Genomic DNA, 27,976 nt, shown 5'->3' on the forward strand with positions numbered 1-27,976 from the left:
TGGAGGGCCTGTGACCAAGCCTTGGACTTCCGAAGGGTAGTTCACGGCCAAATGCTGCCTTTCTGCCTGTGGGCGCTGCCCCTGCCCCAAGGATTTGTACAGACCCGGTCATGTAATCAGAGGTTCAGGCTGGAGACCCAGAAACTTCCCGAGGTGCCACTATCCGGCTGGGGGCGTTGGTGCAGTCGGAAGAGTTAGATGCTGCCCCCACCCCAAATTTCGGATTCAGAATGAGCCGCTCACTGAGGTGGACTTGTGAGGACGTATCCGGCCAGTGACTGCTGCCCGTCTGCCTGGGTGCGCCCCCTCTGCCTCCTTCTGATTCCTCTCACCTCCACCCTGGCACCTTTTTTTTTTTTTTTACCCACATAGCCCCAAGATCTCATCCAGCCTCCTTTTTCCAGGGTACGTACCCTGATGACCCCCAATTAATATCTCTACCACAGTTTTAAAAGGAAGGGGCTAAGGCAAAATAAGGTTTAAAGAGTGTATTGAGCCAAAGTGGGGCGGTTGTGAAGACTCAGATCCAAGTAACCTTACCCGTGAACTCCTGCTCTGTTCCAGGGCAGAGAGAGGCAGAGAGAGGCAGCCTCCAGTGTAAACTGGCGCAGTCCAGAGAACACCGGGCATCTTTGCAAAAGTTCCCGCTTAGGTTCCCAGGCCGGTCCATTTATGCAAATGAAGGATTGAAATTCACAAAGTTCTAATTGGATAATACCAGCTCTGATTGGCTGAGGTGATTGAGCTCTGAATTGTTGATTCTCATGAGCACTAGAGCCCCCAAAGTTGAACAGAGAAGGGGATTTAGGGAACTTGGAAGTACACCTGTGACCTCTAGTCAGCAAAGGGCCACTCAGCTTCACTTTAAGCTTAGCCACTTGGGATCCATCTTGAAGGACTGGCTCTTTGAGGTTCACATTTGTTCACAAAACCCATTTGTAACTGCTATTAGTCTGAGCATATACTGAAGCCAACTTGAATCCATGTCTCCCAGGTTGTGGTGCTCAAATTCAGCCCAAATAAACTCTCGACTTGCATTAATTTTGTCTCAGTATTTTCTTTCAGTTTGACAATCCCTGAGATGGAGCAGGGACCCCTTTTAGGGGGTTGCTGGTGGGAGGGGGGAAACATGGAAGTTAAGGAAAATCTTGAGTCCCTTCAGGGGAAGTTCCAGGCACCAAGCTACCTCGAAAAGGGAATGAGAATAGGGCCCTTCAAACAAGCCAGGCTCAAGGTGTTTTGATCCCCTATCAAAACTAAAAGATGGCATCTTGAGTTTTCCCAGGAACCCCCAGAGGATGGGAAATGCAGAGAAGGGAGTACTGAGGAACTAACCTCTGACAGCCGTTCTTTCTTCCGAATGTTTCCCTGAGGGGCCTGGAGAGAGTCACCTGCCCTAATCCAACTGTAACCCATCGGCCCCCCATCAGAATATCCCACCTTTGGGGCCAGGCCGCTGGGGAACCTCCATTGCTGATTTACCATTTTGCCTGCACCTCTGCTTCCCTCAAATGTGCCCTGCCTTTAAAAGCCCTGTTTGCTCTCAAGCCCTAGCTGCCTGGTCTCCTTGCATGTGCCGGGCAGTAAAATGCCTTTCTCCCGCTGCAGCTCTCAGCTTCAGTGTCTGGCTTTGCTGTCCTGGTGAGCAGACCCCAGTGTGGTTCGGTGACACTTGGGTATTGAGAGAATGAAACCGAGGTTGCCCATTGCTTTGGGGTTCCTGTGATGGGCCTATGATGTACCAGAATGGGGCTGGGCACTGGGCATCACGGTGAGCAAACAGCCACCCAGTGCTGGCCTTCCATGGAATAGTGACAAGGAATGCTAAGACCAGGCACTGTCCCGTTAATCCTAACACATATGTATTTGTTTATTTCATAGCTGACACGAGCAAAACTGGTGAGACGGTGACTGCCTTTACTGTGGGAGAGAGAGAATACTCACACTAGCTGAAACAGAAAGAGAATGTATTGGCGCATTCAGCCAGCGAGTCCAGAGGTGGGCAGGTCTGACCCAGGAGTCCCACACAGTCACCACCAGCCCCCTTCCTTGCTGACTCTGCTGCATCCTAAGCCTAGATCTCCTCATGCTCACAGGGCCGCTGCCTAGTGATGGGGCTTTGGCCACCCTGCCCCCAGTAGGACACCTTGGCATCTGAAAGGCCACTTTCGCCTTCCCCCCGAAGCAGGTCGTGAGCCCCTCCTGTGAGAGGTGCCTCCCTATCAGAGGGGAAAAGCAAACTTATCTCTGAAGACACAGGGACACCCACAGAAGACCCTGAACACACAGACCCTGCCAAGTTCCCGGTTTATTATCTCCAGATCTCATGCCTGTGTCCTCCAATCATAGTTCCCCGTGACCGTCCGCTCTCCATCAAACCCTGTTCCTTTGAGTCTTTATTTCCTTACCTAGGCTTCTGTGTCACATAAAACTTACACTAAATAATTTTTTTATGCTTTTCTCTTGTTAATCTGTCTTTTGTTATAGGAGCCTCAGCCGTGAACCCAGCAATGGTGACCTAACGATCTTTTTCATCTCAACACCAGCCCTCCTAGTGTGTGTGAAGCTTCACCATTGAGGTTGGGGGACAGAGAGGGAGGGCCAGGTTTTCTCTTGCCCCAGCCATCCAGGCAAAGTCTAACCCAAACTGCTCTCTCTGGGTGGAGGAAAGCCTGTGTCCATCGGCTTAGGTCTAGTCACTCCCAGAACCTGAAGTGATCATTGTTAGAGGGGTGTCACTGAACCACACTGGGGTCTGCTCACCAGGACAGCAAAGCCAGTCGCTGAAGCTGAGAGCTGCAGCGGGAGAAAGAGGCATTTTACTGCCTGGCACCATGCAAGGAGACCAGGCAGCTAGGGCTTGAGAGCAAACAGGATTTTTAAAGGCAGGGCACATTTCAGGGAAGCAGAAGTGCAGGCAAAATGGTAAATCAGTAATGGAGGTTCCCCAGCGGCCTGGCCCCAAAGGTGGGATATCCTGATGGGGGGGCCTATGGGTTATGGGTAGATTCAGGGATTCTTGGATTAGTGGAAAAGAATGCTGAGCTGGATGCAGCTCTCTCCACACCCCTCAGGGGACATGTGGAACAAAGGACAGCTGTCAGAGTTTAGTACCTCGGTTTTCATTCCCTTTTCTAGGTAGCTGGGCGCCTGGAACTTCCTTTGAAAGGGGCTCAAGATTTTTCTTAATTTTGCCCGGGCATGGTGGCTCACACCTGTAATCCCAGCACTCTGAGCTCACGAGTTCAGGACCAGTCTGAGCAAAAAGTACAACTCCCGTCTTTAGTAAAAATAGAAAAAACTGAGGCAAGAAGATCTCTTGAGCCCAAGAGTTGGAAGTTGCTGTGAGCTATGATGCCACAGCACTCTACCCAGGGTGACAGCTTGAAACTCTGTCTCAAAAAAAATATTTTCCTTAATTTCCATGTTTGGGTACCCCCCCTCCCCACAGCAAACCCCTAAAAGAGGTCCCTGCTCTCTCTTGACCACAGCTGCCTTTTCCTGTGCAATAAATTTATAACCATCCTTGCCCATGGCCTGTGCAAGTAACACAACGCAGTTTGTGTATTATTGTTTTATACCTTCCCTGTTCCCCAAGGGCTGGGGGTGGCAGGAAAGCAGAGAGAGCCGTGGTGGTGACTTCTGAGGAACAGACACATCGGAGCATCTGGGTAGATCACGGAGGGAGCCTCTTTCTGGGTGAATGCTTCATCCCCCTAACGCCTGGCAAGGACGTCACAGAGCCTCTCTTTCCAGCAGCACATGCTTGATTGTTTCCCACTGGTGCTTTGTGGAGGTTTCTCTTTTCCTTTTGTGGAATGTAAACATCATTTTTTTTCTTTTGCAGTTTTTGGCCGGGGCTGGGTTTGAACCTGCCACCTCCGGCATATGGGGCCGGTGCCCTACTCCTTTGAGCCACAGGCGCCGCCCAACATCATTTTTTATTACATTGGCAGATCAGTTCCTCATGAAGGAGGGACAGTTTGCAGGGATTCTGTTTCAAAAGGCAACTATGTACAGAAGTAAGAGAAAATACTCCCCGGTTGGTCTACAGTTTATGACTAGCTGCGCGATTTCACAGTATTAAGAGATATTGGGAGGGGATATACCACCCTCCTGGCATTTGTGTTTGGTGAAAATCTCATACAAATTCTACAATGATAGCTTAGCAATATTAAAATACATGCATTAAAGCAACAATACAGAATGATTGTGTGGCACAGAATGCAGGTGGGTCCTGCCATTCATAATAAAAGGAAAAAGAAATAGAAAGGAACCGCAGACCCAGGCTGCCTCCTTTTAGGCACTTTCTTCTGTTTTTCCCCAAACGCTGTGGAATCAGTAATCAACCAGTTAGTCATTTCCTTTTGTTGCTATAACAATAACTCCTTGCATTTCAAATGCTTTGCAATAGAAAAGAAAGAATAATAATGCAAAGTGAAGGAATTACTTCTGAATGGCATTATTCCCAGCTTTATTAAATTTGCTCTTACAAATGTTTATGAAGTCAGCGAGTTGGTTCTCTCCCAAGCAGCAAATTCCACATTAATAAGCGCTGGGGGATGGAGAATTTGAAGGAGGAAATGAAGACCTGCGTCCAAGGTCTTGGTCCTCCCATTGGTTTTCTCCCAAATTAACTCACTCTGCCTGCTGCTCAAGCTAAGACATGGCCTGCTTTTAACCTTATTAAAGCGATGAAACCAACGTTTCTCCTGCGACGTGTGCCTATCACCGCCAGGTTAAGCCAAAAGGGATCTAGAAGATGGTCTTCCAACCCTCTCCTTTTACGAGCCAGGACCCTGGGATCCAGCAGGTCACTGGCCGTGCTATACTGCTGTGTGGCCAAGCCCAGACCCCTCAGGTGTCCTGACCCTCCTTCCTCCGGTGAGCCCTGGTTCCCTGCTTCAGAGAAGATGCATTCGGTTGTTAGTGCTGACTGAAGCAGAGTGAAACTGTGTGGTGTCTGGGGATCTTGGGGCCTAATAATTGAAACCCTTTTGATTGGCAGCTGAGCAGGCCACACTCCTGATGCTCTGTCTGACATCAGGGTAGACACTGATTGTGCACACTTGTATTCCCCACCTTTTGAATGCCCTTGCTATGTGGGAATTCCTCACTTTAAAAAAGCCACTGCCCCGAGATGACCAGACACTGGTTTGCCCAGCCTCCTTGCTACTTGGAATCCACCACTGTGATATACACCCTAAGAGAGGAGGCTGTCCTGGAATTCATTACCCTGGAGATGGGTGGCTATGGTGATGTCCAGCTTGCATGGTGAGGAAGGCCACAGTGGCTACAAGGATAAGGGACCTGGGACACAATTGGTATTGGTGCTGGTGGCAGTTGAGTTTGGTCCAGTGCAACTGGAACATCTCTACGTAAGGGGAGCATCTCTGTGCAGTGGGAGTATCTGTGCAGCAGGAGCCTCCCTGTAGGGTGGGAGCATCTCCCAGTGCTACAGCAGTGCTCACTGTCCCATTGGGCCATACCGTTGTGTAGGGTGGCTTGGGGCGTCCTGGACATTCGGCTCTCTCCCGTCCTGACAACTCTGGGTGCTCTCGGCATTCTGTGATAAACTCTGCACAACCTGCTGGCATCTGGTCAGTAGCTTGAGAACAAGAGCCTTGCCTGTTCCCACCTCCCCGGCCTCCTTCCCTGCCAAACACGGATGTCCATAGAGAGAAGTGTCAGCATGAGAAATTCTTCGCACAGATGATGTCAATGATGCTTTACATTTTTATAGTGTTTTTACAGCCTGTTAGAGCAGTTCTGAGCTCTCTGCAAACACATCAGTCAATGAGGAGAAGGGTTCTTGGGGGTAAAACCATCGGTTTGTTATTAAGCCATTATCACCTTTAGGTCAAAAATCATTAAGTCCATGTTTGCCAGACGTCATCTGTGCAGAGCTACTTCATCAGGGATGCCTTGTAGCTGGCAGCCTACAATCTTACAGCCTCCGCTCTCCATGTGGGTCCATGGTGTGTGGACAAGCAAAGAAATAGCAAGGAATAGTCGCATAATTTAATGTCTGGAAAGATTCTCATTAAAGGTGGGGAAACTAAGGATGAGGTGACCTGCCCACTATCACACAGTGACCAGTTCAGGATCAGCCCCTGATTCTGATCAGCCCTCCCCCACTCAAGGACTGCCTGTTTCTAGTGTCAAGGTCACTGCAAACCCATCCCTGGGTTTTCCTAAATGCCCCCTCCCCAGCAGGACTGTTGCAGTAGGGTGAGGCTCATGTGACCAGCTGGGTTACTGGCCCTGTGACGACCCTCCTTTGGCTTCTGGGATGGGCCTGAGGGTCTTTCTGCTTGAGGAATGGGCCCATCCTCCACAGGTGCTACAGACTACCTCCCAAACTCATATATTGAAGCCCTAGCTGCCAATGTGGCAGCTGTATTTGGAGACAGGGCCTTTATGTAGGTAATTAGGGTTCAATGAGGTCATAAGGGTGGGGCCCTGTTCCTAAAGGATTAGTGACCTTGCGAGAATACATCTCTTTCTCCTCTTTCTGTCTCTCTCTCTCCCTCTCTATCATGTGAGGACAAGCAAGAAGGCAGCCCCTGACAGCCCAGAGGTAGAGCTCACCAAGAAACTGCTCCAGCCGGCACCTGATCTCGGACATCCAGCTTCAAGGACTGTGAGAAGTAGCTTAAGCCACCAGTCTATGGTATTTTGTTACGGTAGTCTGGGCTGAGACACAGGGCTATGACAAATGCAGGCAGAATCCTGAACAACCGCTTACTCTATGTCTTTGGTCAGATGGCAGCTGTCTGTGGAGATGGGAGGTGACGGGAGAATTCATGACCCTTCTGTAGAGGAAACCTGCCAGGGGCGGATAGGGAGGCTGTTCTTCTTGAACTGTGAGTGTGCATGTGTACATGTGTATATACATATGTGAGTGTGCAGGAGTATGTTGAGTGTGTGTGTGTACATAGCATACCATGTGTGTATGTCTGTGTACATGAATACACAAGAGAGTATGTATGTTGAGTGTGTATGTGGATATGAGTTTATATGCGTGTGTGAGTGTACACAGCATAGCATGTGTGCACGTGTGTATGTGCCTGAGAGTGCCCCCAGCATAGCATGTGTGCAGGTGTGTATGTGCCTATGAGTGCACACGGCATAGTGTGTGTGCATGTGTGGGATAGGAGCAGCCCAGACCCCGGCAAACATACTGACGGCCTGGGAGGACAGGACAGTGAGCCTCTTAACGGGTTTCTGCAGCCCAGGTGGGGGCTGCAGGAGGGAAGGGCATACTGAGGCTTCAGGGAGGAGGTGGGGCTGCCGGATAGAGGAACAGTGTGGGAGGAAGGTGGGGCTGGGCTGGCCCTGGGGAGGTAATTGGGGCTGAGCGGCCCCCATACCCCCAAACCAGCTTTTCCTCCTCCCTGTGGCTGCAGCGGCGTGGCAAAGGGCCTGAATGAAATATAACATACACCAGAGACAAAGTTGACACCTCTGAGACCAGCTTCGGGTGACAATGAAACTGCCCTTACAGACTGATGAAAAGAACTAGGGTAAGGGTCCCCAAACCTATGAAGGAACAGGCATCACTAAATCATGACAACAGCCAGCCACTGGCCCTTTGCTTGTCTGATGATAGTTAGTCCTTGTTCCCTTGTTTGCTTCTCTGCAATTGCTGCTCCAGAGGCCACAGCCAGTAGTTGTAAAGATCTCTAACTTCTCCAGAAGTTAGAACTTCTCCAGGTCTCCATCACCTGTTTGGAACCTGAGGGTAGTATTTGAGATATCTTCCAGGTCCTGCATTCCAGTGGGTGGACTGACCCACCCAGACCAAAGAACTGACTCAACTGGTCTTGGACCCTCCACCCAGGAACTGCATTCCAGTGGATTAGCTGACCCGCACAGACGGTGGTCCACACCACAGGACTGCTGATTCTGCCCCAAACTGACCAATTAGCAGACCCTGATTGTCTAACCCTCTGCCTACCAAGCTGTCTTTAAGAACCCTGTCCTCCCAATTCTTGGGGAGGTGGATTTGAGAAATTTCTCCCATCTGCCCGCTGAGGACTATGTGAAGTAAACTCTTTGTCTGCTGTGAACCTGCTGTCTCTGAACACTGGCCTTCTCTGGGGCAGTGGGCAGATGACCTGGCCGGGCAGCACCACCACCAGACTCGTTTACAGAAACTTTATTGTCCTGTTGCAAACTTTGAAGAAATCCAACCTTCCCTTTATAGAAAAGATCTTCTGGGACCTCTGTGCCGAGGTTCCTGCCCCGCTGTTCCCTGACCTGCCCCTCATGGTTGGTCTCTGCTGGTCCCTCTAGACACCCGTAAAAAGGCCCCCTCTGCCAGAAAGTGCCCAAGTCTTTTGCTGGTGGAGGGTGGTCTGTGGGAATCTGACAGGTCCTGGTACAACCCTCTGTACCTGGGGAGAGTGTGGCCAGTCTTCCCACAAGGGGATCAGGCAGCTGAGGAGTTTGCCAGCAGAGGGGATGGGAGGCCAGGAAGGGGAGTGAACAGAGCATGGAGGTGTGAAGCAGTGGGGACCTGCATGAGATGAGCTTGTGTGCTGTGAGTCCATGTGGACATGCATGTATGGGTGGGTATGTGTGTGGGTAGCGGTGGGGCGGGTGGGGGAGCCACCCAGGCCACAGGGTGCAGCATTGCCTGGAGGCACCAAGGAGCGGTGAGAGGCCGTGGCCTGGGGGCTCCCCACTGCCTGGCTGGAGCTGATCTGCTGGAGGGGCCAGGAACTTGGAGCCGTGGGTGGTGCAGTGCCCAGGAATGAAGGGAATGGCCAAACCCAGGCACCCCGGAGTGTGGGTGGGTGTCTTGGGAGACAGGTCACCCTTGATGTGTTGGGTTTCTGGTCATCTGGGTGTGAAGGGGAGTCCAGGCAGGCCCTAGCAATGGGGCCCACAGTGCCATGAACATGTCCGTCCCATCAGCTGCTCTGAGTCTAGTTCTACTCTCTCCACTTTGCTTCTCAAGAGACCCTCGCACATGGTGTGAGCCTCTGGCACCCTGTTTTCACCCCTGAAAATTAGAAAACTAGATGCCAGGCAGTGGGTGGGGACAGAGACAGGACTCCGGGGTGGGGAAGGCAGGGCGGTGGGGCTGGTTCAGGGCTGCAGAAGCTACAGTGGGGGGCACAGTTAGCTTGGGACTTGGCCTGAGCACCCTGGTGGCCGAAGTGAGCATGGTCAGTGATGAGGCCTTCACAGTAAGGGTCTGGGAGGGGACACCTGTGTTTCACCTGAGCCTTCCGCCCTGGTTCACTCCCAGTTTGCCCTTTCCCTGGTTCTGGGTTCTCACGGCTAATTTACAAACACATATATTTTTTTTTAAGACAGCACAGAGCTGAGAGAGAATTGACCAGTTTATAAGATGCTTAGATGTAGATCACATTTTTTTTTTATTGAGACAGAGCCTCAAGCTGTCACCCTGGGTAGAGTGCTGTGGCATCACAGCTCACAGCAACCTCCAATCCCTGGGCTCAAGTGATTCTCCTGCCTCTGCCTCCCAAGTAGCTGGGACTACAGGCACCCGCCACAGCCCAGCTATTTTTTGGTTGCAGCCATCATTGTTGTTTGGTGGGTCCAGGCTGGATTCGAACCTGCCAGCTCAGGTGTATGTGGCTGGTGCCTTAGCCACTTGAGCCACAGGCGCCGAGCCATAGACCACGTTTTTTGGAATGAGGGTCACACACACAGCACAGCCCCTGTTGGCAGCAGCTCCTCTGTAGGGCTGAGCGTGTGGCCCAGCTGAGCAGCCTCTTACCCTCAGGCCCTCCCAGAGCCTCCCGGGCTCAGGCTCAGCGACCCCCTCCCTTGGCTTTGGCAGCGGCAGACATCACTGGCTGGTGTTGAGGAAGGTGGGAAGATTTATCAAAGAGCTCAGGGCAGGGGGCCTCAAACTGTTTAAACAGGAGGCCAGTTCACTATCCTTCAGGATAGTGCAGGCCTCAGGATGAGTCGGCTGCTAAGCAGGACAGGTAGCGGCGGCAAAAACACCCAGCGGGCTGGATAAATGTCCTAGGCCAGCTGCATGTGACCCGCAGGCCATAGTCTGAGGATGCCTGGCTCAGGGGCTACTAAGGAAACAGGCTCACCATGGGACAGCAGGTGCCACCAGCAGGTGCCACCAGCATCTTCTGGGTCAGACCAGGCTCAGCAGCATTCAGGGGCCCAGGATGCTCAACAGGGAGTATAAAGACCTCCACGCTGGAGCCCTGCCATGGGATGGAGGACAGAAGAGAGGGTACAGCACCCTGCTGTGAGCAGAGCCCAGACTACAAATCCCTGGTGACTCTGGAAACCCTGACAATGGCTTCCCACAGCCACTCAGGCTTAGTGGGGTCCCGTGTCCACCCCAGGTTCCGTGAGAAGCTGGGAGCCGAGGGTGTTCAGGCATCTTGGCCCTGTAAGTCACGCTGACTGGTTCTCAGACCAGCTGCAGGCTCCCCACTGATGCTGGTTCCTGAGACACCCAAGGAGCCATGCCCAGGTCTGCACCGTTCCCAGACCACCACCCAAGAACACTGTGTGACTGGTGCACACCCATATCGCAGATGACAACTGAGGCTCTAGGAGGCTAGAAAGCCAGACTTCCTCCTGGCCTTGCCCTCTGTCCTTTCATATCCCTCCTGGGCCAAAGCAGGTGCTCCCCATCTGTTTCTCCCACTGGAGGGGGAACCCCTGCACCTGGAGGCTCTTCCAGCAGAAGTGTGGCCCATCCCCCTGGGATTCAGGCACCGGACAAAGCTCTACCTCCTGCCCTGACCACCCTGCCTGGCCAGTGCTTTCATCTGCTCAGAGCTCTCCTATCCTGCCCATAACACAGAACCACTCCAAGTGGGGAAAAGTTTGAGGGGTACAGGGTAAGGCAGGGGTCAGCAGACAGACCGGGTGCAGAAGGCCTCCCAACCCACACACCCTCTTCCCAGGAGGAAGGCAGGACCAGAGAAGCTACCCCAGGCTCAGCTTCTGCCCTGAATGTCCTTGGCTCCAGGCTGGCCTTCAGCAGCTCTCAGGAATACTGGGGGCCCTGCAAAGAGTGGCCCCTGCCCGGTTACGGCCAGAGGGATGCTCTTGACAACCTGAGGGCCCAGGGGAAACCTGTATGGGGGCAGAAAGTCTGCAGAGGTGGCCAGAGTAGGTGTTAGACAGTCCCTCCTATCCCAGGTGGCCCCCAGTGGGTCTATCCTGGCTGACAACAGGGGCAAAGTCAGAGCCATACCCCTCCCCCCCATCAGAGCCTGTGATCCACACCCAGCCCTCAGCCCTGGCATCCTAGCTCTTCCTTCTGCAAGCTCCAGGCCCTTCCATCAGGGCCAGCAAGTGGAGCAGACAGCAAGCTGAGGCTGGACACTAGCCTTAGGTCTGTTCCCCACCCCACACCAGCCCATAGGCCTGGGAACCCCACGGGGCAAGGCCTGAGGGTGAGTACCCAGGAGGGCTATCCCAGGGCTGGGACCACACACACGAGCCTGGGAGCCAGGGTGACAGGTTTTATTCCTCCCTCCCCTGTCCCCACGGCTGCCCCTTGGCAGAGGGTGGACAGGCTGCTAGCAGGCTTCTGAGACAGCCACACACTGTGGCCCTGCTGCAGCCCAGAGTGAGGTCTGATGTGTGCAGGGGCAGGTCTGCTGGAGTTGGGCCTCCTGGGGCCTGGCATGGGCAGGACACAGCGGTTTACATTCTCTGTGGGTGGGTGTGGGCTGGAGGGCTGGGGCGGGAGTGAGTGATCCCGCCCACACCACGAGGCTGACTTGTGCACCTGGGTGATGCAGACAGACATCCCCAAACAGACCTAGGCTGAGTAGGCTGAGCAGGGATTTCCAACAAAGACCCAGAAGTATAAAGTGACTGAGGCCAGTGAAGAGGCCGATGGGAGGACTAGCCAGGACAGTATAAAAGTCTCGCACGCACACACCACAAGGACACGCACACGTGGGGCTCAGTAAAAATGTGAGGCCAGCCCCAAGGCCCTCACACAACGCTCTGCCGGCCCCCAGGACCCTCAAAGTCGGATACACCAGAGCTGCGGCCAGGGCCAAAGTCAATGAAAATGCCCTCAGAATCCGAGTCTGCGGATTCCAGGATCTGGTCCACCAGGTGCTCAGGGCTGGAGGTGGGCAGGGAGCCAGAGGCCGGGCCTGGGCCCTGCTTCGGGGGCTGGCTGGGTGGGCACAGTCTGCTGGGGCAGGGCCCCGAGTGGGGGGCCGGGGAGGACCCGAAGGCCCCCGAAGGGCCCTGGCTGGGTGTGTCAGAGAAGCCCTGGGGCTCGGGGCAGGACGTCATCTCGGACACGGAATGCCTGCGGATGCTTGTGCTGCCGGATGCCGAGCCCTCCGCCTCGTGCTCGGCCACGGGGTTCAGCAGTGGCGTGTTGTAGCTCTTGGAACGCACTACTGGGTTCTTGGCCAGCACATCTCCGGGACGGGAGCGGCGCAGGAAGCGTTTCTCTGGAGAGACAGATACAACAGTCACAGGGCAGGATGGCCACCTGCTTGCCCTCTCCTTTGCCCAGCGTACCCTGGCACCTGTGCATTGGCCTGTTCCCGGGAAGGCCTGACTGACCTGGATTCTGGGTCTGGCCCTCCAGGGCCCACCTGCCAGGGGATGGATGCAGGCTCCCAGCCCTGATGGCAGGTTAGGTCCCAGTGACCCTTTGTAGGGCCTCAAGTCAATGGCCCAGGTTGGAATCTGCATAACCCCTCTGGGCCTCAGCTTCCCTACCTGTGGAACCTAAGGGTCCTGGTGCCTGTGAGGTGCTGGCACTTTCCTAGGTAGACAAAGCTCCTGCCCTCAGAGCTGGTCCCCTGGGGTCCGTGTGTTATGTGGGCAAGCCACAGGGTCAGGATATGGTGCCATGCAAGGGCAGGTGTGAAAGGCCTGACTTAAGGGCAGGCTGGGAGTCTATCCCCAGTGATGGGATTGTACCGGGTGAGGAGGCCCCATCAGTCACTGGGGCAGGAGGCAGTGGCCTTGGTGGCTGAGGCCAGTTAGGGGCAGGTTTCTGGTTCCCACTCAGGACCAACCCTGCAGTCCCAGAAGAGACCACCAGGTGTCAGGGCTGAACTCAGTGCGTGCCTCAAGGGTCCTTCCTGGACTGGGGAAGCAAAGGGTCCTTCCTGGCCCAGGCTGGGGGCCAATGTCCAGGGCCACAAAAAGTCTGGGTGGCCAAAGTTGCCCTCAGCTTCAGGACGCTGCCTGAGCTGAGACACATTGGGAGTGGGTTGTATACCAGTAGGATGGGGGCACATTCCCAAGTGGCCTATGTACCAACTGTCTCCTCAGCCTGCAATGTTCCTGTCTGTCACCCCAGCAGTCACTTTGGGAACTCACTGGTCTGTTTCACCTAAGGGACTAAAGCCTGTCAGGGTGGGGCTTGGTCTCCGGGGCTGGTGGCTGCTTCTGCTGGACATACCAGTCAGCCCCAGATGTTCCATCTATGAGACTCTGCCCTGCCCACCCAGACCTCAGCCCTCCCCTCCCTCTGGTTCCCTGGTGGGTCAGGGAGCTCTCAGGCTCCAGGCATTTGTATGTGGAAAAGGCCCTGCCTGGCCAATTTCTAGTCACTGAGCACAAACGTCCCCTCCTGGGGAATGAGGAGCCCTTGTGGGGCTGCCCGCCCAGCCTATCCCCATGTCCAGGCCAGTACACGCCACAGCCGTGAATGAGCAGGGCAGGTTTTCTGCTCACATGGAAAGCTGATCCTGGCTCTGCTGTGGGGCCTCACGTGCCTACCAGCCCACTGGCCACCCGTACCCAGCCCAGGCGGGCCCTACCCAGAATGCAGGAGTGGGTGAAGGGCCCCTCACTGGAGTAGAGGCCGTAGGTGCCCAGGTACGGTGACACCACCTTCTGGATCAGTGTCTCCAGGCGCAGGTAGTCCTCAGTCACACCTCTGGACTCATGCACCCCCTGTAAGAGTTTGAGGGAGGGTCACCAGCCAGCCCAGCCTCCCTTCTTACTCCCATAGGGTCTCTGCCCCATGGCAGGGTGCACAGCACCTCCCTCTGTCCCTGCCCCCTCTCCAGAGCATGTGGCCTGAGTCATTTACTGCCCAACACCCTCGGTGGCTGCCAGCCACATATAGCAGTCCCTGTGGGCTGGGAGACCACAATGGCCTGGTGGAAAAGAGCCTTGTAGCCAAAGGCAGCTGGTCACCCTGCACTCCCTGCCCCTGTAGCAGTCCCTCAGGACACCTACTGACCCCACCCTGAGAGGGCCAAGCTTGCTTGCTGGCATCCCCAGCACTCATCTTCTCCCCGGGGGCCCTACAGGCAGGACAGGCCCAGGTCTGGGTCCACGTGGGGCAGTCAAAGCCCATCCTCAGACACTCCTGTGCCCCACACTCCTCCCCTTACTCAGGAACAGGCCATGTCCCTACCTCCCGATGCCTCCCTCATCCAGAGCTTGGAAGGGCTCAACCTACCTCTAGTTTTACTCAAGTCAAAGCCTGGGAAAGGAGCCCCTGTATCCCAGCCTGAGCTGACAGGAGGGGGGTGGGCCTCCACAAGCCCCCTCGGTAAGGCCACCTGACAAGCGTGGAGGATCCCAGCCTCCCTGGAATCATCTCTGCCTATGGCTGGACAGGATGATGATGGCCCCAGCTACGGCTCACTGTTTCTTGTGATCAGAACCCCACTGAGGTGAAACATGGGACACACGGGAGGACCAGCAAACACAGGACCAGCAGCTGTGACCTCAGACCCACCAGGTCATGAAGGCAGCAGAGCTGAGCTCACCAGGACAAGGTCAGGGGAAGATTCTTTGGGAGACCAGGTCATTCAAAATAGGGCAAGGCAGTGATGAGGCAATTGCAGGGGCTCACCCACAAGGGGCAGGAGGGTACAGTCTGGGGATAGCAGGGGCCACCCCAGGGAGCTGCACAGGGGACACTGATCACCAAGGGACAGCACTGGCCCAACCCTGGCCACCAGTCCAGGTGGTCACTAGATCACAGAGCCAGCTTTCAGGAGCCAAGATCTTCATACCCAGCCTCCCCCATGTCACAGACTAGGACAGTGAAATCCTAAAGTCCCATGGGTAGGTGGAGTACCCACCAGCCTTCACCCAGTGCAACTCCCTGACCTGCAAAACCTCCACCCCGTGGGTGCCTTGCCTGCTATGCTGTCCTCTTGCCTGCCCCTCATGTGTGCAGGGGGATTCAGAGGTGCTGCCTCCCCTACAGGGCTCAGAAGCAGCATGTGTGGGAGCACCTGGTTCGGACACTGTGAGTACCGGCTTGGGTGCTGTGCAGCCCCTTTCTCTCCTCTCTGGGACAGGACCCTCAGCCCTGCTGCTCAGAATGTAGCCACTGACCATGATGGGAGCCCCTCCCCAGAGCAGTCCTTGCTATAAAAGCCCTCTGGGGCTCGGTGCCTATAGTTCAGTGGCTAGGGTGCCAGCCACATACATTGGAGCTGGTGGGTTCAAACCCAGCCTGGGCCTGCCAAACAACAATTACTACAACCAAAAAAAAAAAATAGTCAGGCATTGTGGTGGGCACCTGTAGTTCCAGCTCCTTGGGAGGCTGAGACAAAAGACTTGCTTAAGCCCAATAGTTTGAGGTTGCTGTGAGCTGTGACACCATAGCATTCTACCGAGGTGACACAGTGAGACTCTTGTCTCAAAAAAAAAAGTCCTCTGGACAGATGTCTGGGGCCACTGTGTGTGTGTGTGTGTATGTATGCACATACCATAACCTCAGTCTGACTGGCACTGAGGGGAGCAGCTCTGGACCCGTCCACATTCCCAGATACCCTGCGGGGTCAGGTGTGTCCAGGCCAAGGTGTCTTCTGTCCTGAACCTGTCTTCCTGCCTCCATCTCCCTGGCAGGTTTTTCCCCAGAGGATCCCCACCTATGAGTCACACCCACAAAGCCCCATCTCAGGCTCTGCCTAGGGGGAGCCTGATCTCAGAGGCACCATGGCCCACTGCCCAACCCCGTGCCCACTGACGGCTCCTGCCCCCACCTGTAGCACCAGCAGCATCTGCACAATAGCAGGGGGCACGCGGGCGTGGGTCCGGGCCAGCGCGTCCTCCAGCTTCACACTGAGGGTGATGGCGTTCCGGAAGTGCAGCAGGGCCAGCTGGCGCACCGATGGCTCCTTTCCCTGCAGACACAGTGATCTGCGTGTCACCTGAGGCCTTGTCCCCTCCTCCAGATACAGGAGAATGTACCTGCTGATCCTCAGGGCCCCAGCACCCCTCAGATGAGCCTGCCCCAAGGATAGGGGACATACTTTAGTTTCCTCTGTCAAGTCACACAGAGCCCCTACTATGTGTTGGTGGGTGTACTTATCTCCATGATGCAGGTGAGGAAACAGGTCCTGAGAGGCCCAGGGATGGCCGAGCTCAGTCTGGAGGACAGCACAGACGGAGCAGATGCCCCTCCGCAGGCCCCTGGGGCTCACCTGCACTGGGTAGAAGATGGCCTGCAGTGTGGGCAGCACGTCACTGAAGAAGAAGTCCCAGGTCTCTGCCAAGGAGTCCAGCAGCTTCTGTCCTGTGGGCATGGGGGGGATGTCACTGCCCAGCCCCAAAAGGCTTTGGCTCCGGCAGACACTTCCCCTCACCTAAGACAGGCCAGAGGATGCAGACACGGGCTGCGGGAGCCTGGGTCCTGAGGCACTGGCCTAGGGTCGACATCCACCCCATCCTATGGCAGCTCTGGGCCCGGGGCCCCCGCCTAACTTCAGCCTCCCCAGTTATAAAATGGGACAGTACCAGGGCAGACCTACCATAAATGACGGCACAAAATGAGGCTATGGCATAAAGTAGTTGGCACAGGGTCTGTCAGCAGATGGCAGGTGACAGTCCCTGTGCCACTGTTACCCACAAGACCAACAAACGTGTACCCTCACCAGGAGCTCCAGCTCCCGTCCCAGGTTCATGGGACCCTCCTAAGAACCCCACTGCGCAACAGAGGGGCTCATCTACCACCCATGTGTCCCCAAACATAACACTCACTGAGCACCTACTCGGCCAGGCCTGACTCTGGGGAATGCACCCAACACGCAATAGGGAAGCAAGACACTGGACAGCAGTTACAAGGACAGTGGCAAGAGGCGACCTCCCCTGAATACTGAGAAGAGGATCTACCACAGTGAACGACCCCAAGAGCCCAGGACCAGGCCAGCCTGGCTGTCAGAGGTGAGACCTGGGGAACCACAAAGACCACGTCCAACAGCAGCATGTCTGGGGAGGAGACGGGGTGGAGAGAAATAGGCAGGGAGGGCTTCCTGGAGGAGGTGCTGTCCAGGCAGGACATGGGGGCTGGGCTTGTCAGATGGACGGCATGTGGGGCATGTCTTGGCACGTGAACCTCTGAAGCAGAGAGGTGGGGAGCAGGTGTGGAGATAAAGTCTGTGGGCCATTTCTGCTGGCCCTGGGAGATGGGGATAGCCAAGGTGCCCTGGGCTGGCTCTAGGCTCCACTGGGAGACATGACATGCAGAACTGCCAGCCCTCGGCCTGGATAGAGCAGAGGAGCTGGGATGTGGCTGCTGGGCCCAGGGCTGAGCAGGCCCTGGCACCTGTCCCTGAGGCCTCTGCTGCCTAGAAGGGCCCCCACCAGGAAGCTAGACTAGCAAATGGCTGGAAAAATCTGGGCTGCTATGAGCGTCTCCAGTGAGGGACAATACGCATGCTGGACACCCCCAGGTGAGGCCAGAATTACTTCAAGTTTTCCATGGGAATGCTGAGGACAGACAAGGGCCTTCCCCTCTCTTTTCTTCACATTCTTTGGGACTATGGCCCCTCCTCCCCCCAAAGCCCTGGGTCTTTGTGTGTGCTTGAGGACACTGGGAAGGGAGCTGGGCCAAGGGCAGGACCGGGAGGCCCATGTGTGGCCAACAGCCACTCCCAGCCTTCCCAGGTGGTCCACACCTGGCTCCGAAGGCACCGGAGGCTGGCAGGAATGCCCGCGATGGGCAGATGCTCACACCCCACCGAACTGCGCCAGCACACAAAGTCCCCTCAGTGCCGCTGCGGCACAAAGAAAGACGGCTCAGTCCCTGGGCCAACCACGGGGTGGCTCTGGGCACCTGCCAGGCCAGCGTTCTGCTGAGTGTGGGCCGTTCTCCAGCCCACAGGGCGGAAACACTGCGGAAAGCAGATGTTGTAAAACACAGGATCCAGGCCCAGCTGGGCCACACGCTGACCGAGAGGCCAGGAAGGGCAGCCTTGTCTGCTGGCAGCACTCTTTACTGGGGACCATCCTCGGGGGTACAGGGGGGCTGTCAGGGTTCAGTGTATCAGAGGCACGGGGCTGAGGCCCTGCTTTCAGCATCACTGTGGGACCCAGGAAGCTCCGTGAGCCAAGCCTCAGTGGTTACAACCTTCTGCAAAATAGGGGTGATGAACACTCCCTTGTGGGCAGGCTAAAAGTGGAAATGATCCAGTGCCCAGAGTCTGCTGCCCGAGGGCGTGGCTGGGCGTGCGTGTGCACCGTGCCTCAGCCTGGGCCTGGCACTGGCAGGCACTGACTCTAGCAGGTGGCCAGCCCTCATGGTGGTGTGGTCTGCACTGGCCCTCACGGGCAGGCTGGTCAGTGTGTGTCTCTTGCACCTCCTTTATGCAGACAGAGAGTGCCAAGGGCCGTCAGTATAGGCCCTGAACAAAATGGGCTGATCTGGCTTAAGTCTCATAGCCCACGAAGACCCAGGCACTGTGAGGGCCACAGGGCAGTGACAAAGGCCCCAGCAAGGACTCCAGTGGAATAGGGCCTGGGTGTGCGGCAGGGGTTGGTCATGGCACAGGCATGAGGAGGATGTGTGAAGGCCACTGGGGGTGCAGGTCTACTCACATGACCTAAACCAAGTTCGGATTTCCTGATGGATGAGAGATGCAGATCCCGTGGCCTGGGGTCAGCAGAGGACCACAGGCTCCTCCTCAGAGCCCCTGAGATTCTGGCTGCTAAGAAGTCACCCTGGCTGTGGCTGGAGCTGATTCCCGTAAGCCGCCTCATGGAGACCAGCAGACCACAGCCTCGGATGTGAGCCAGCCCTCCACCCTCTCCTAGGGGAGGGGCCCTCTGCCTCCAGGCTGCTCTGTCAAGCTTCCCACTTCCAGGAATCGCTCTGCTCGGGTACTGACATCCAAGACCTCCCTGGAGGCTAGAGAAGGGGCAGGGAGCGAGGTCATGGGGCTGCCCCACCTGTAGCTACCAGCCTTCCTCCATCCACCCCCTCCAGGGGGACACGCAGTCTCTACAAGAGTCCCACAGGGACCCAAACCTGTGTGGCAAGCACTGAGGGGAGGCTGCTGGGGCCACACTTCAGGGTATGGAGGTAGCTACATGGCTAGCACTTCCATGGAGCCCAGCCCCGACTGCCAGTGTGGAGTTAACTCCTCTTTCCCCAGAGCTTCCCTTCCCCCTGACATTTATCCCACTAGACTGTCACTTTGGTCCATCTCTGGGTTCCCAAAGGTGGCCTAGGCCTGACATGTAGTGAGCCCTCATGTGCCTGGAGCCTGTCTAACCCCACAGCTCTAAGATGGGGTACCAAGGCCAGAGAGGAAATGCTATGTGTATAGCAATTGGGAGCTGGAGGCCAAGGCTCTGACTCCCAGCCTTGGGAGGGCCCTGAGGCCTGGGGAGGTTAGCCAGGGCTGGCGAGGTGGAGTGAGGGGCTGAACCCTAATGCAGGGCTTGCCAGGGCTGCCCTCTGCTCCTTTTGCCAGGCAGGCACTCCCACCGTGAGGCCCGGCTGCTTCGGGCTGAGCTCCACTATGCCACACAAAGCTGCCCTTCTCCAGCGATCCTGGCTCCCCTGGGCTGGAGCTGGTGGGAGGCACAGGCACGGCCAGGAATGTGCTGAGTCGGGAGAGGGGCATGGGAGGGCATCCTCCTCAGGTGCCAAATGCCCACAGCCTTCGCTCAGATGCTGTCTCCTGCAGGAAGCCGTCCCAGACCTCTGGCTGCCTGTGCCTCCCCATCTCAGGTTGACGGTTTTCACAGCCGTTCTCTGTTCCTGCCATGGTTGCCCCACACATTGTGCACAGTGCAGGTGAGGAAGGAACACAGGACAGGCAGCTCTGAGTTCACCTGGAGCAAGCCGGGCCTCCAGGCCTCAGTGTCCCCCTCCAGGGAATGGGCTAGCACCCCTTCTTCCCAGGATCAGTGCAAGGCTCACGGGGGAACCTGAAGCAGTGGAGAGCAGAGCATGGGCTTGAACATCAGTTGCCCGTTTTTCACACTGGCTCCGCCATGGAGCAGCCATGTGGTGCCTTGGCTGGATACCAAACCTGTGGGCACCTCTCCTTCCCTGTTCAGTGGGGATAAACATCGTGGCTCCTGCACAAGGCTGAAGGGGCATCAGATGGGTTAGCAGACAGAGTCTGGCACAGAGTATGCACCTGTCCACTGCCTGGTGCATAGTAGGTGCTCAACAAATGGCCATGGAACCTGACTCCACACAAGGCTTGGCACGCAGCACTCCCTGAACTAGGGAGGATTGGTCGGAGCTGAGCCCTCCCCTCATCTGACCTTTCCCCACACCAGTTCAGTCCTGCAAGGATGCCCACACTTTGGCTATTGCCCCAAGCCCCTCAGACCCTGGAAGCCTGAGGGTGCCAGGACCTGGCAGAGGGCTAAGGCCTCTGCCCCCTGCTGAGCCTATGCTAGGCAGAAAGGACAGCTAGAGCCTCAGGGGCCTCTAGAAGGATAAAGGGTGTTGAAATCCTGCCTTTCCTGACTTGCAGAACGATTGCCTATCATCACCATGTTGTTCCCATTTGGGAACAATGACCTGAAGGCCTCATAGGGTGAGTGTGATCCGAGAAAGAGAAATTCACCTAGCCACTCACCACTGGGGTCAGCGGCCCCCTCACAGCTACAAATGTCTGCCTGCCCCTTCCTTTGTGAGTATCCGGGCAATCTTTGCCCTCCAAGCCCCCTAAACCCAGACTGCACCCGCCTCAGGCCTCTGGGACAGGACTCCTCGGGGACAGAGAGCCCATGGGCATGCACAGTGTGGGGAAGCAGGGACCTCCCTAAGCTCTAGCAGGTTTAGGATACAGACTCTCCTCCAAGGCCCTCTCTTGGGAACAGATCTTGGCCCTGCTCCCTTAGGCTGTTTTTAGTCCTGGCCAGAGCTGCACCTCCCACCTAGAGCAATTGGGGACCTAGGTGAAGTCTGGCCATGCCACGATTCCCAGCAGGCACACCCCTGGTGCCACTGCCCCTTGGCACCAAGTGTGACCAGCAAGCCCAGCAGCCACAGCAGCACACAACATGGTTTTGTCCCTGGGCCTCCAGACTCACCCTCGTAGAAGCGGATCTTGTCCCGGAGAATCACCATGCCTTTCGTTAGCAGCTGGTTCTGAAGGTAAACACAGAGGCGGGTCACTGCCCTGTGGGCGCCCTGGAGTGTCCTGACCAGCAGGGTCCCCAGGAGTTCACAGAACAGCTGAGGCCTAGATGGGGGAAGCAACTCGCCAAGGTCCCATAGATGCTGCTGCCGAGCTCACCCTGGGAGGCCACGACTAAACCTTTCTGGGGTTGTCAAGAAAGAGGTGGTGGCCATAAGGACACCTGAATGTGGAGTCCCCTGCACTGGGGGCCTTGCACAACCCACGGTGAAGAAAAGCCTTCGAAGCAAGAGGCAGGAGGCTAATTACCAAGGCCAGGCTGGCCACCTGGTGGAACGCTGCCTGGGCATCGTGGCTGAGCCCGAAATCCTGCAGTCTCAGCACAACTCACAACAGCTGAAAGGTGGCAGCAACCCAAGTGTCCACCAACACAGGAGGAGGTTAAGTGACGTGTGGTCCATCCGTACAATGGGACATTATTCAGCCATGCAAGGAATGACATCCTGACTCGGGCTACTGGGAGGACCTTGCAGACGTTATGCTCAGTGAGAGGAGCCAGACACCAAAGGCCATACACTGCCTGACTCCAGAATAGGCGAGTCCAGAGACAGAAGTAGAACACTGGATGCCTCATGCTGGGGAGGGATGGGGGGGGCATCATTTTATTTTGATGAAAAGTTCAAAAATTGGATAGTGGGGATGGCTGCATGACTTTGTGAATATACTAAAAACCATTAAATTGGTGGGGTGTGATGGCTATAATCCCAGCATTCCGCGAGGCTGAGCTCAGGAGTTCAAGATCAGCCTGAACAAGAGCAAGATCCCGTCTCTATCAAAAACAGAAAAACTAGCCGAGTATGGTGGTAGGCACTTGCAATCCCAGCTACTCTGGAGGGTGAGGCAAGAGGATTGCTTGAGCCCAGGAGTTTGAGGTTGTTGTGAGCTATGACAACATAGCACTCCACCCTAGGATGGCAGAGTGAGACTATGTTACACAAAGAAAAAAAAACCTTTAAATTGTACCCTTTAAATCAGTGGTTCTCAATCTTCCTAATGCTGTGAGCCTTTAATACGGTTCCTATGGGTTGCAACCCACAGGTTGAAAACCGCTGATGAAGAGTATAGTATATGAATTATACCTCAATAAAGCTGCTAAATAATTATTATTAAAAAACCCCCAAACTCATGTGTTATGAGGAACCAAAGGCCCATTCTCGGCTCACCTGCTGGGCAAGGTGAACGTCTCACTCCGAGCCTGCAGAGGGGCTCAGTACTGCACAGGGCCCAGCACTGCGGCTCCCTGACCCTGCCCTGTAACCTCAGGTTCTGAGCCCAGGATCTGTGAGTTCATCGGCTGCACAGGTCTGGCGATGGGGTGGGGGCGTGCAATGAATACCAAGTGCCGCAGCACCTGGGACAGAGGCCTTGGGGGATACTGATGCCACCGTGACCATCATCACCATAAGGGTCAGGGCGCAGGGCCGTGCAGACCCAAACACGACATCTGGGATGACATGCTGGGTGGAGGAGTCAGGTAATGATGAGCCCATCATGTGGCCAGCACCTTTTAATTATATTAACCTTTACAACAGTCCACACTGAGCATGTGGGTAAACTGAGTCACAGAGAGGTGCATCCTCGGAACTCTAGGCGGACAGCGGTGGAGCTAGTGCCCCTTACCCACAGGAGTGGGTGCCTCCCCCATCCCTTCTGGCCAGCTAAGGAAGCCCACCCAGCCTGTCTAGGGAGCACAGCTCACCCACCTGCAGGTACTCCGTGAAGAAGGACCCCAGCTCCGTCTTCAGCAGCTGCCTATGGGTAGGAGCGGAAAGGAGAATGAGTTAGAGATCACTCAGCAGGCATGGGGGGACCCAGGCAGTGAGGTGGGGTCTCGTGGGCAGCAGGAGACCAACCTGCTCAGCCTAAAAACATGCAAGGTGGGCAAGCCCTATTCATCCAGAGGTGCAGGGCTCCAGGTGGCCGCACATCTGGGCCTCCATGGTCCCTAGCTGTGGCTCATCACGTGCATCCCTGCACCTGTTTCACGTGAAGCTGAGGGGGCCCACAGGGAAAATGAAGGGGGCTGTGTCTCGTACTTTCTCCGGCAGACACCTGGCAGGGCTGGGCCTGCAATGGCCAGCTCACTTCCTTCTTCCACCTGCCCCAGCCCTGGCATGGGCTCCTCCTCTCTAGAACCTTGCAGAGCTTCTTCCAGAGTGTTCCCTCCTTTATTCCAGAGAAGCTCATCCAGTCTTCACCGACCCAGTGGCAGGCATGGGATCAGGGATCCCCTTTCACAGGGGAGGCAAGAGAGGCTCATGAAGGCAGGTGACTACAGCCCAAGGCCACATGGGACTGAACCTTGTCTTTTGTACTTGATACTGACAGTTTCTCCCACCCACAGACTGAAATCACACAGGTATTGTCAACGTCGAGGCCTGAGACTCGACCTCACCAACAGTCCTTTTGCTCTGCAGCAAATACACCAGAAATCCTTACTTTTAGGTTGCTATTCTCATTGGGAAAACTTTCTAACTGGTCCTGAATTACAGGCATTCCTCCTTCTTCCCAGTTTTGATATGAGTTTGTTACCTAGGTTTACGTAAGCAACATCAGTCACCCAATGTGGCCCAAATTTCAGTTCTCCAGCACATTAACTGAGCAACTGCATCAGGCACAAGCTCTGCCACTAGCTTTCTAGCTCACAAATCACAGTTCAGATAACAGATGCAAAGGACAACCAGGACCAATTGCATCACTTCTTTTAAAGTTGGTCTGTGATTGGTCCCTGTGGCCTGTAGCTGTTCAGGCACAGACAGCAAAGGCTGTAGTTGTGCTGCCTCCTTGCTTCCCAATGATAAAAACAGGTGATGTTTTATTTTTTTATTTTTTTATTTTTTGAGACAGAGCCTCAAGCTGTCCCCCTGGGTAGAGTGCTGTGGCATTACAGCTCACAGCAACCTCCAACTCCTGGGCTCAAGCGAGTCTCCTGCCTCCGCCTCCCAAGTAGCTGGGACCACAGGCGCCTGCCACAACGCCCGGCTATTTTTTGGTTGCAGCCGTCATTGTTGTGTGGCGGGTCCAGGCTGGGGATTCGAACCCGCCACCTTAAGTGTACGTGGCTGGCGCCTTAGCCAGTTGAGCCGTGATGTTTTATTAAAACAGGTAAGTGAAAGAGGAATTGTCCGAAAGAGATGACAGTGTAGCAAATTAGTAAAACGTGAACAGGCAAACATTGTCCAACTATTATATACCTAATGTTTTCAACGACAATATACTAAATACAAAATTCATTTTACTATACTTTCTTTTTCATTTCTCTGTACATTTACAACCAACAGTAAGAGCTTTTAATATTCTGACCAAAGTTTCTGAAGATCATGGAACAGCCACTGGCTTCCCCAAGGACAACCCAGACCACTTTGCCCAGTGTCAACCAGCACAGTCATTTCAGGTACCTGCAGAGGGGACTGGACAGATTTTTCAAAAGCAATAGAAGAGAAAAGCCTGAAAAAGGCTCACTTTCTGTAGGTTTCCCATACTTCCCTCTGTGCTTCTGGCTATCAGGAGTTTAAACTCAGCTGTTCCTGCCACAGTCAACTATCTTAACTTCAATTTGATGACAATAAACTTACTGACTCCCTAGACTCAGCTGAGTGGGTGCTCTGGCTCTTAGAAGCCCCTCTGGTATGGCTACACTTTGTCTTCCTGATGGAGTTACAGGCTGGGCCCAGTTCAGGGCTGGTGCCCGCACCAGTGCCATGTGGACTGGGATCTAGGACTTAAGTGCAGTCCAATGAGGTCAGTGGCCTGGGCTGAGGCAGCCAGTACCCCGGCGACTGTGACAGAGATGGCTCCTGCATCCTGACACCTGTCCATCACTGGTCCAGGGGGGTCTGGAGGAGTCCCCTCAGGACATCAGGGCTGAGAAGTAAGCCATGATGCCTACAGGCACACTGTGTGATGCCATACAACACCCCAAACCTGTCTGTACCTCAGTATCCTCTCCTGTGGGTGGAGATCTGCCTGGACGTAGAGCAGGAGGGTTCCAGGGGCCGCAAGGACCGTGAGCAGGTGCTCAGGGCAGCTTCCCTTGGTCCCTCTCCCAGGGCGATCATGTGGGTGTGAACAGAGGTGAAGGGAAAGAGGACTGAACAAGGCTTTAGGGACAAGCAGCCCCTCAGCTCACCAAGGCTGGAGAACCCGGAGTGGTTCTAGTGAAGCCTGACTTGGTGGCAGCTCTGTCCTGCCCCTGGGCTCCCTGGGCCTCCTCTCTCCTTCCTTTCAAGCAGCAGCTGACACTAAATGAACTCAGTTGCTCTTTTCCGGGCAGGGGTGAGGGGTACCACTAATTGAGTGTCCCCAGATTTGCACTGGGCCTGCTGACTCTCCTGGCTGCTGACTAAGGGCACAAACATGGCTCTGGGAGACAGAAGGCCCTGCAGTTGCTCGGGGAGCCATCTGATCTGTGGGCCCCGCTGCCTCTGGTCAGGAACACTGCTGAGGCCACATGAGCCTTTAAAGCCTGCACTTAGTGGGTGCTCATGATGAGCGAGTAGGGGGCTTCTGTCTATAGCACCCTGGGACCCCCTTCTGCAAGGCCCTCATTCCAGATGCATGAGCTCAGATGTTCCAGAAAGGGCAGAGGCCATACACACGAACTCCAGGCATACCAAAGCCCTATGAGGCAGGAAACACGTTCTTTCTACAGATGGAGAAACTGAGGCTCTGGGAGGCACAGAATGAGTCTGAAGGATGGACAAGGGAACCCAGGGTTGGATTCCCAGTCCAGTGGGTGGAAAGCACACACACTTCCTACAGGATATTGGGGGGCAGGGAGCTGCCCTGCCCAGCACTGAGGGAAACTTAAGCAAACAGGGTTGCTGGCACAGGCCCCTGACAGCAAGGAGGGGGGCCACACAGCCAAGGGGAACCTGAACCAGCCCCATGCATGCTGGGGATGAAGGGGACCCCACCCAAGGGAGGGAGAAGAGGGGTGTGGTGGCCTCATACAGCAGCAGGGGGCTCAGCGGGCTCAGGGGACATAGGGGGACAGCCTGGTGTCACCTGGGATGATAGCCTCATGAGGGATGGCTGTGGGCATTTGCTAACTGCCAGGAGAGGCAGGGCCAGCAGGACCTAGTGCTGGAGCCAGGCAGAGAGACAATCTGACTCGGCCAAGCCCAGGAGGAGGCAAGAGAGGCCTTGTGGGGCCACAGGGGGAGGCCTGAGTCCTGCCCTGCCCTGCCCCAAAGGTTTGGATCTCACAGTCAAGGCAGACCAGAAGCAGTCACACTGGATGGTGGAGATGGGCATCCTGCAGGACAACACAGGCCAGGCAGCGTCAACCACAAGTGCAGGGGAAAGTCCTCATGGCCAAGAGCAAGCAGGGCACCCGGGGCCTTGGGTTCTAAGATGGTGAATCACATGGGGTGTCCTCTGGGGACAATGCCACACACAGCCATCAAGATAAAAAGAGGGTTGAGTCCTTAAACTGACAGCCTTCTGCAACCCAGAGGGACTTATTCTCTAAGATGTTTCTCTCTGTGTAAAAACTATTCTGCAAAGTGTGTCCACTCCTGTGCCTTACAAGAAAAGTGACCAAAGGAAACAATCATGAGAGTGTGAGATAGTGGACAGCACCCAAACTAAAACCTCTGGTGCTTTAAAGGACGCGATCAAGACAGAGAAAAGACAAGTCACCAAACAGGAGGAAAGATTCACAAGTCAGCATCTGATAAAGGTCTAGACCCAGAAAACACAAAGAATGCTTATAACTCAACAATAAAAATTCAAGTGACCCAACCAAAAAGCGGACAAAGGATGTGAACAGACATTTCTCCACAGCTACATAAATAGCCAGTCAGCACATAAAAAGATGTTCAATGTCATTAGTCACCAGGGAATACACAGCAGAGCCACAGTGAGAACCACTGCACACTGACTCATGTTGGTAGAAGTAAAAAGCGGACGGTACCAAGCGCTGGGAGAATGTAGGGAAACTGAACCTTCCCACCCTGCGAATACGGGTGCAAAAAGAGGTGGGCAGGTCCTCAAAAAGTTAAACATAAGAGTTACCAAATGACCCAGGAATTCCACTCCTAGGCTCCCCCGAAGGAGAAGTGAAAACACAGCCCCACAAATGTTCGCACATGATGTCCATCCGAACAGCCCACGGGTGGACACCACCCTGTGCCTGTCAGCGTGTGTGGTGTGCTCTCCACACACACAAGGGAATGTCGCCTGGCCGTACATGGATGAAGTACTCACACCGGCTCCGACGTGTGCAAACCTTGAAAGCGTTATGCTGAGTGAAAGAAGCCAGGCACAAGAGGCCACGTGCTGTGATTCCACTCACGAAATGCCCAGGACCGGCACATCCAGACAGGAAGGTGACTGGCGTTTGCTCTGCCAGGACAGGGGCAGGTAGGAGGAGACTGCTAATGGGTGCAGACTTCCACAGAACCTCAAACTCTTGGGCTCAAGTGATCTCCTTGCCTTAGCCTCCTGAGTAGCTGGGACTACAGGCGCCCACCACAACACTTGGCTTGGTGCAGACTTTCTTTTTGGGCTGATAAAAATGTTCTATAAGTTGGCGGCACCCGTAGCTCAGTGGGTAGGGTGCCAGCCATATATACCAAGGGTGGTGGGTTGAAACCCAGCCCAGGCCCCGGCCA

General features: G+C 55.2%; 1 protein-coding gene across 1 annotated transcript in view; it reads right to left on the reverse strand.

Moving 5' to 3' along the window:
* Positions 1 to 11,470: 11,470 nt before the first annotated feature.
* PRR5 (proline rich 5) overlaps positions 11,471 to 27,976 on the reverse strand; it is a 27,065-nt gene continuing 10,559 nt past the window's right edge. Inside the window, exons 3-8 of the mRNA XM_012801272.2 lie at positions 23,063 to 23,111; positions 21,253 to 21,310; positions 16,401 to 16,492; positions 15,960 to 16,100; positions 13,767 to 13,902; positions 11,471 to 12,440 (exon numbers count right to left, since the gene is read on the reverse strand). Of these exons, the coding sequence (XP_012656726.1) occupies positions 11,965 to 12,440; positions 13,767 to 13,902; positions 15,960 to 16,100; positions 16,401 to 16,492; positions 21,253 to 21,310; positions 23,063 to 23,111 (952 nt within the window). The 3' untranslated portion in view covers positions 11,471 to 11,964. The remainder of the gene's footprint in view (positions 12,441 to 13,766; positions 13,903 to 15,959; positions 16,101 to 16,400; positions 16,493 to 21,252; positions 21,311 to 23,062; positions 23,112 to 27,976) is intronic.

Source organism: Otolemur garnettii, unplaced genomic scaffold, assembly GCF_000181295.1.
Source record: "Otolemur garnettii isolate 467f Iridium unplaced genomic scaffold, OtoGar3 scaffold00007, whole genome shotgun sequence".
Classification (NCBI taxonomy): Eukaryota; Metazoa; Chordata; class Mammalia; order Primates; family Galagidae; genus Otolemur; species Otolemur garnettii.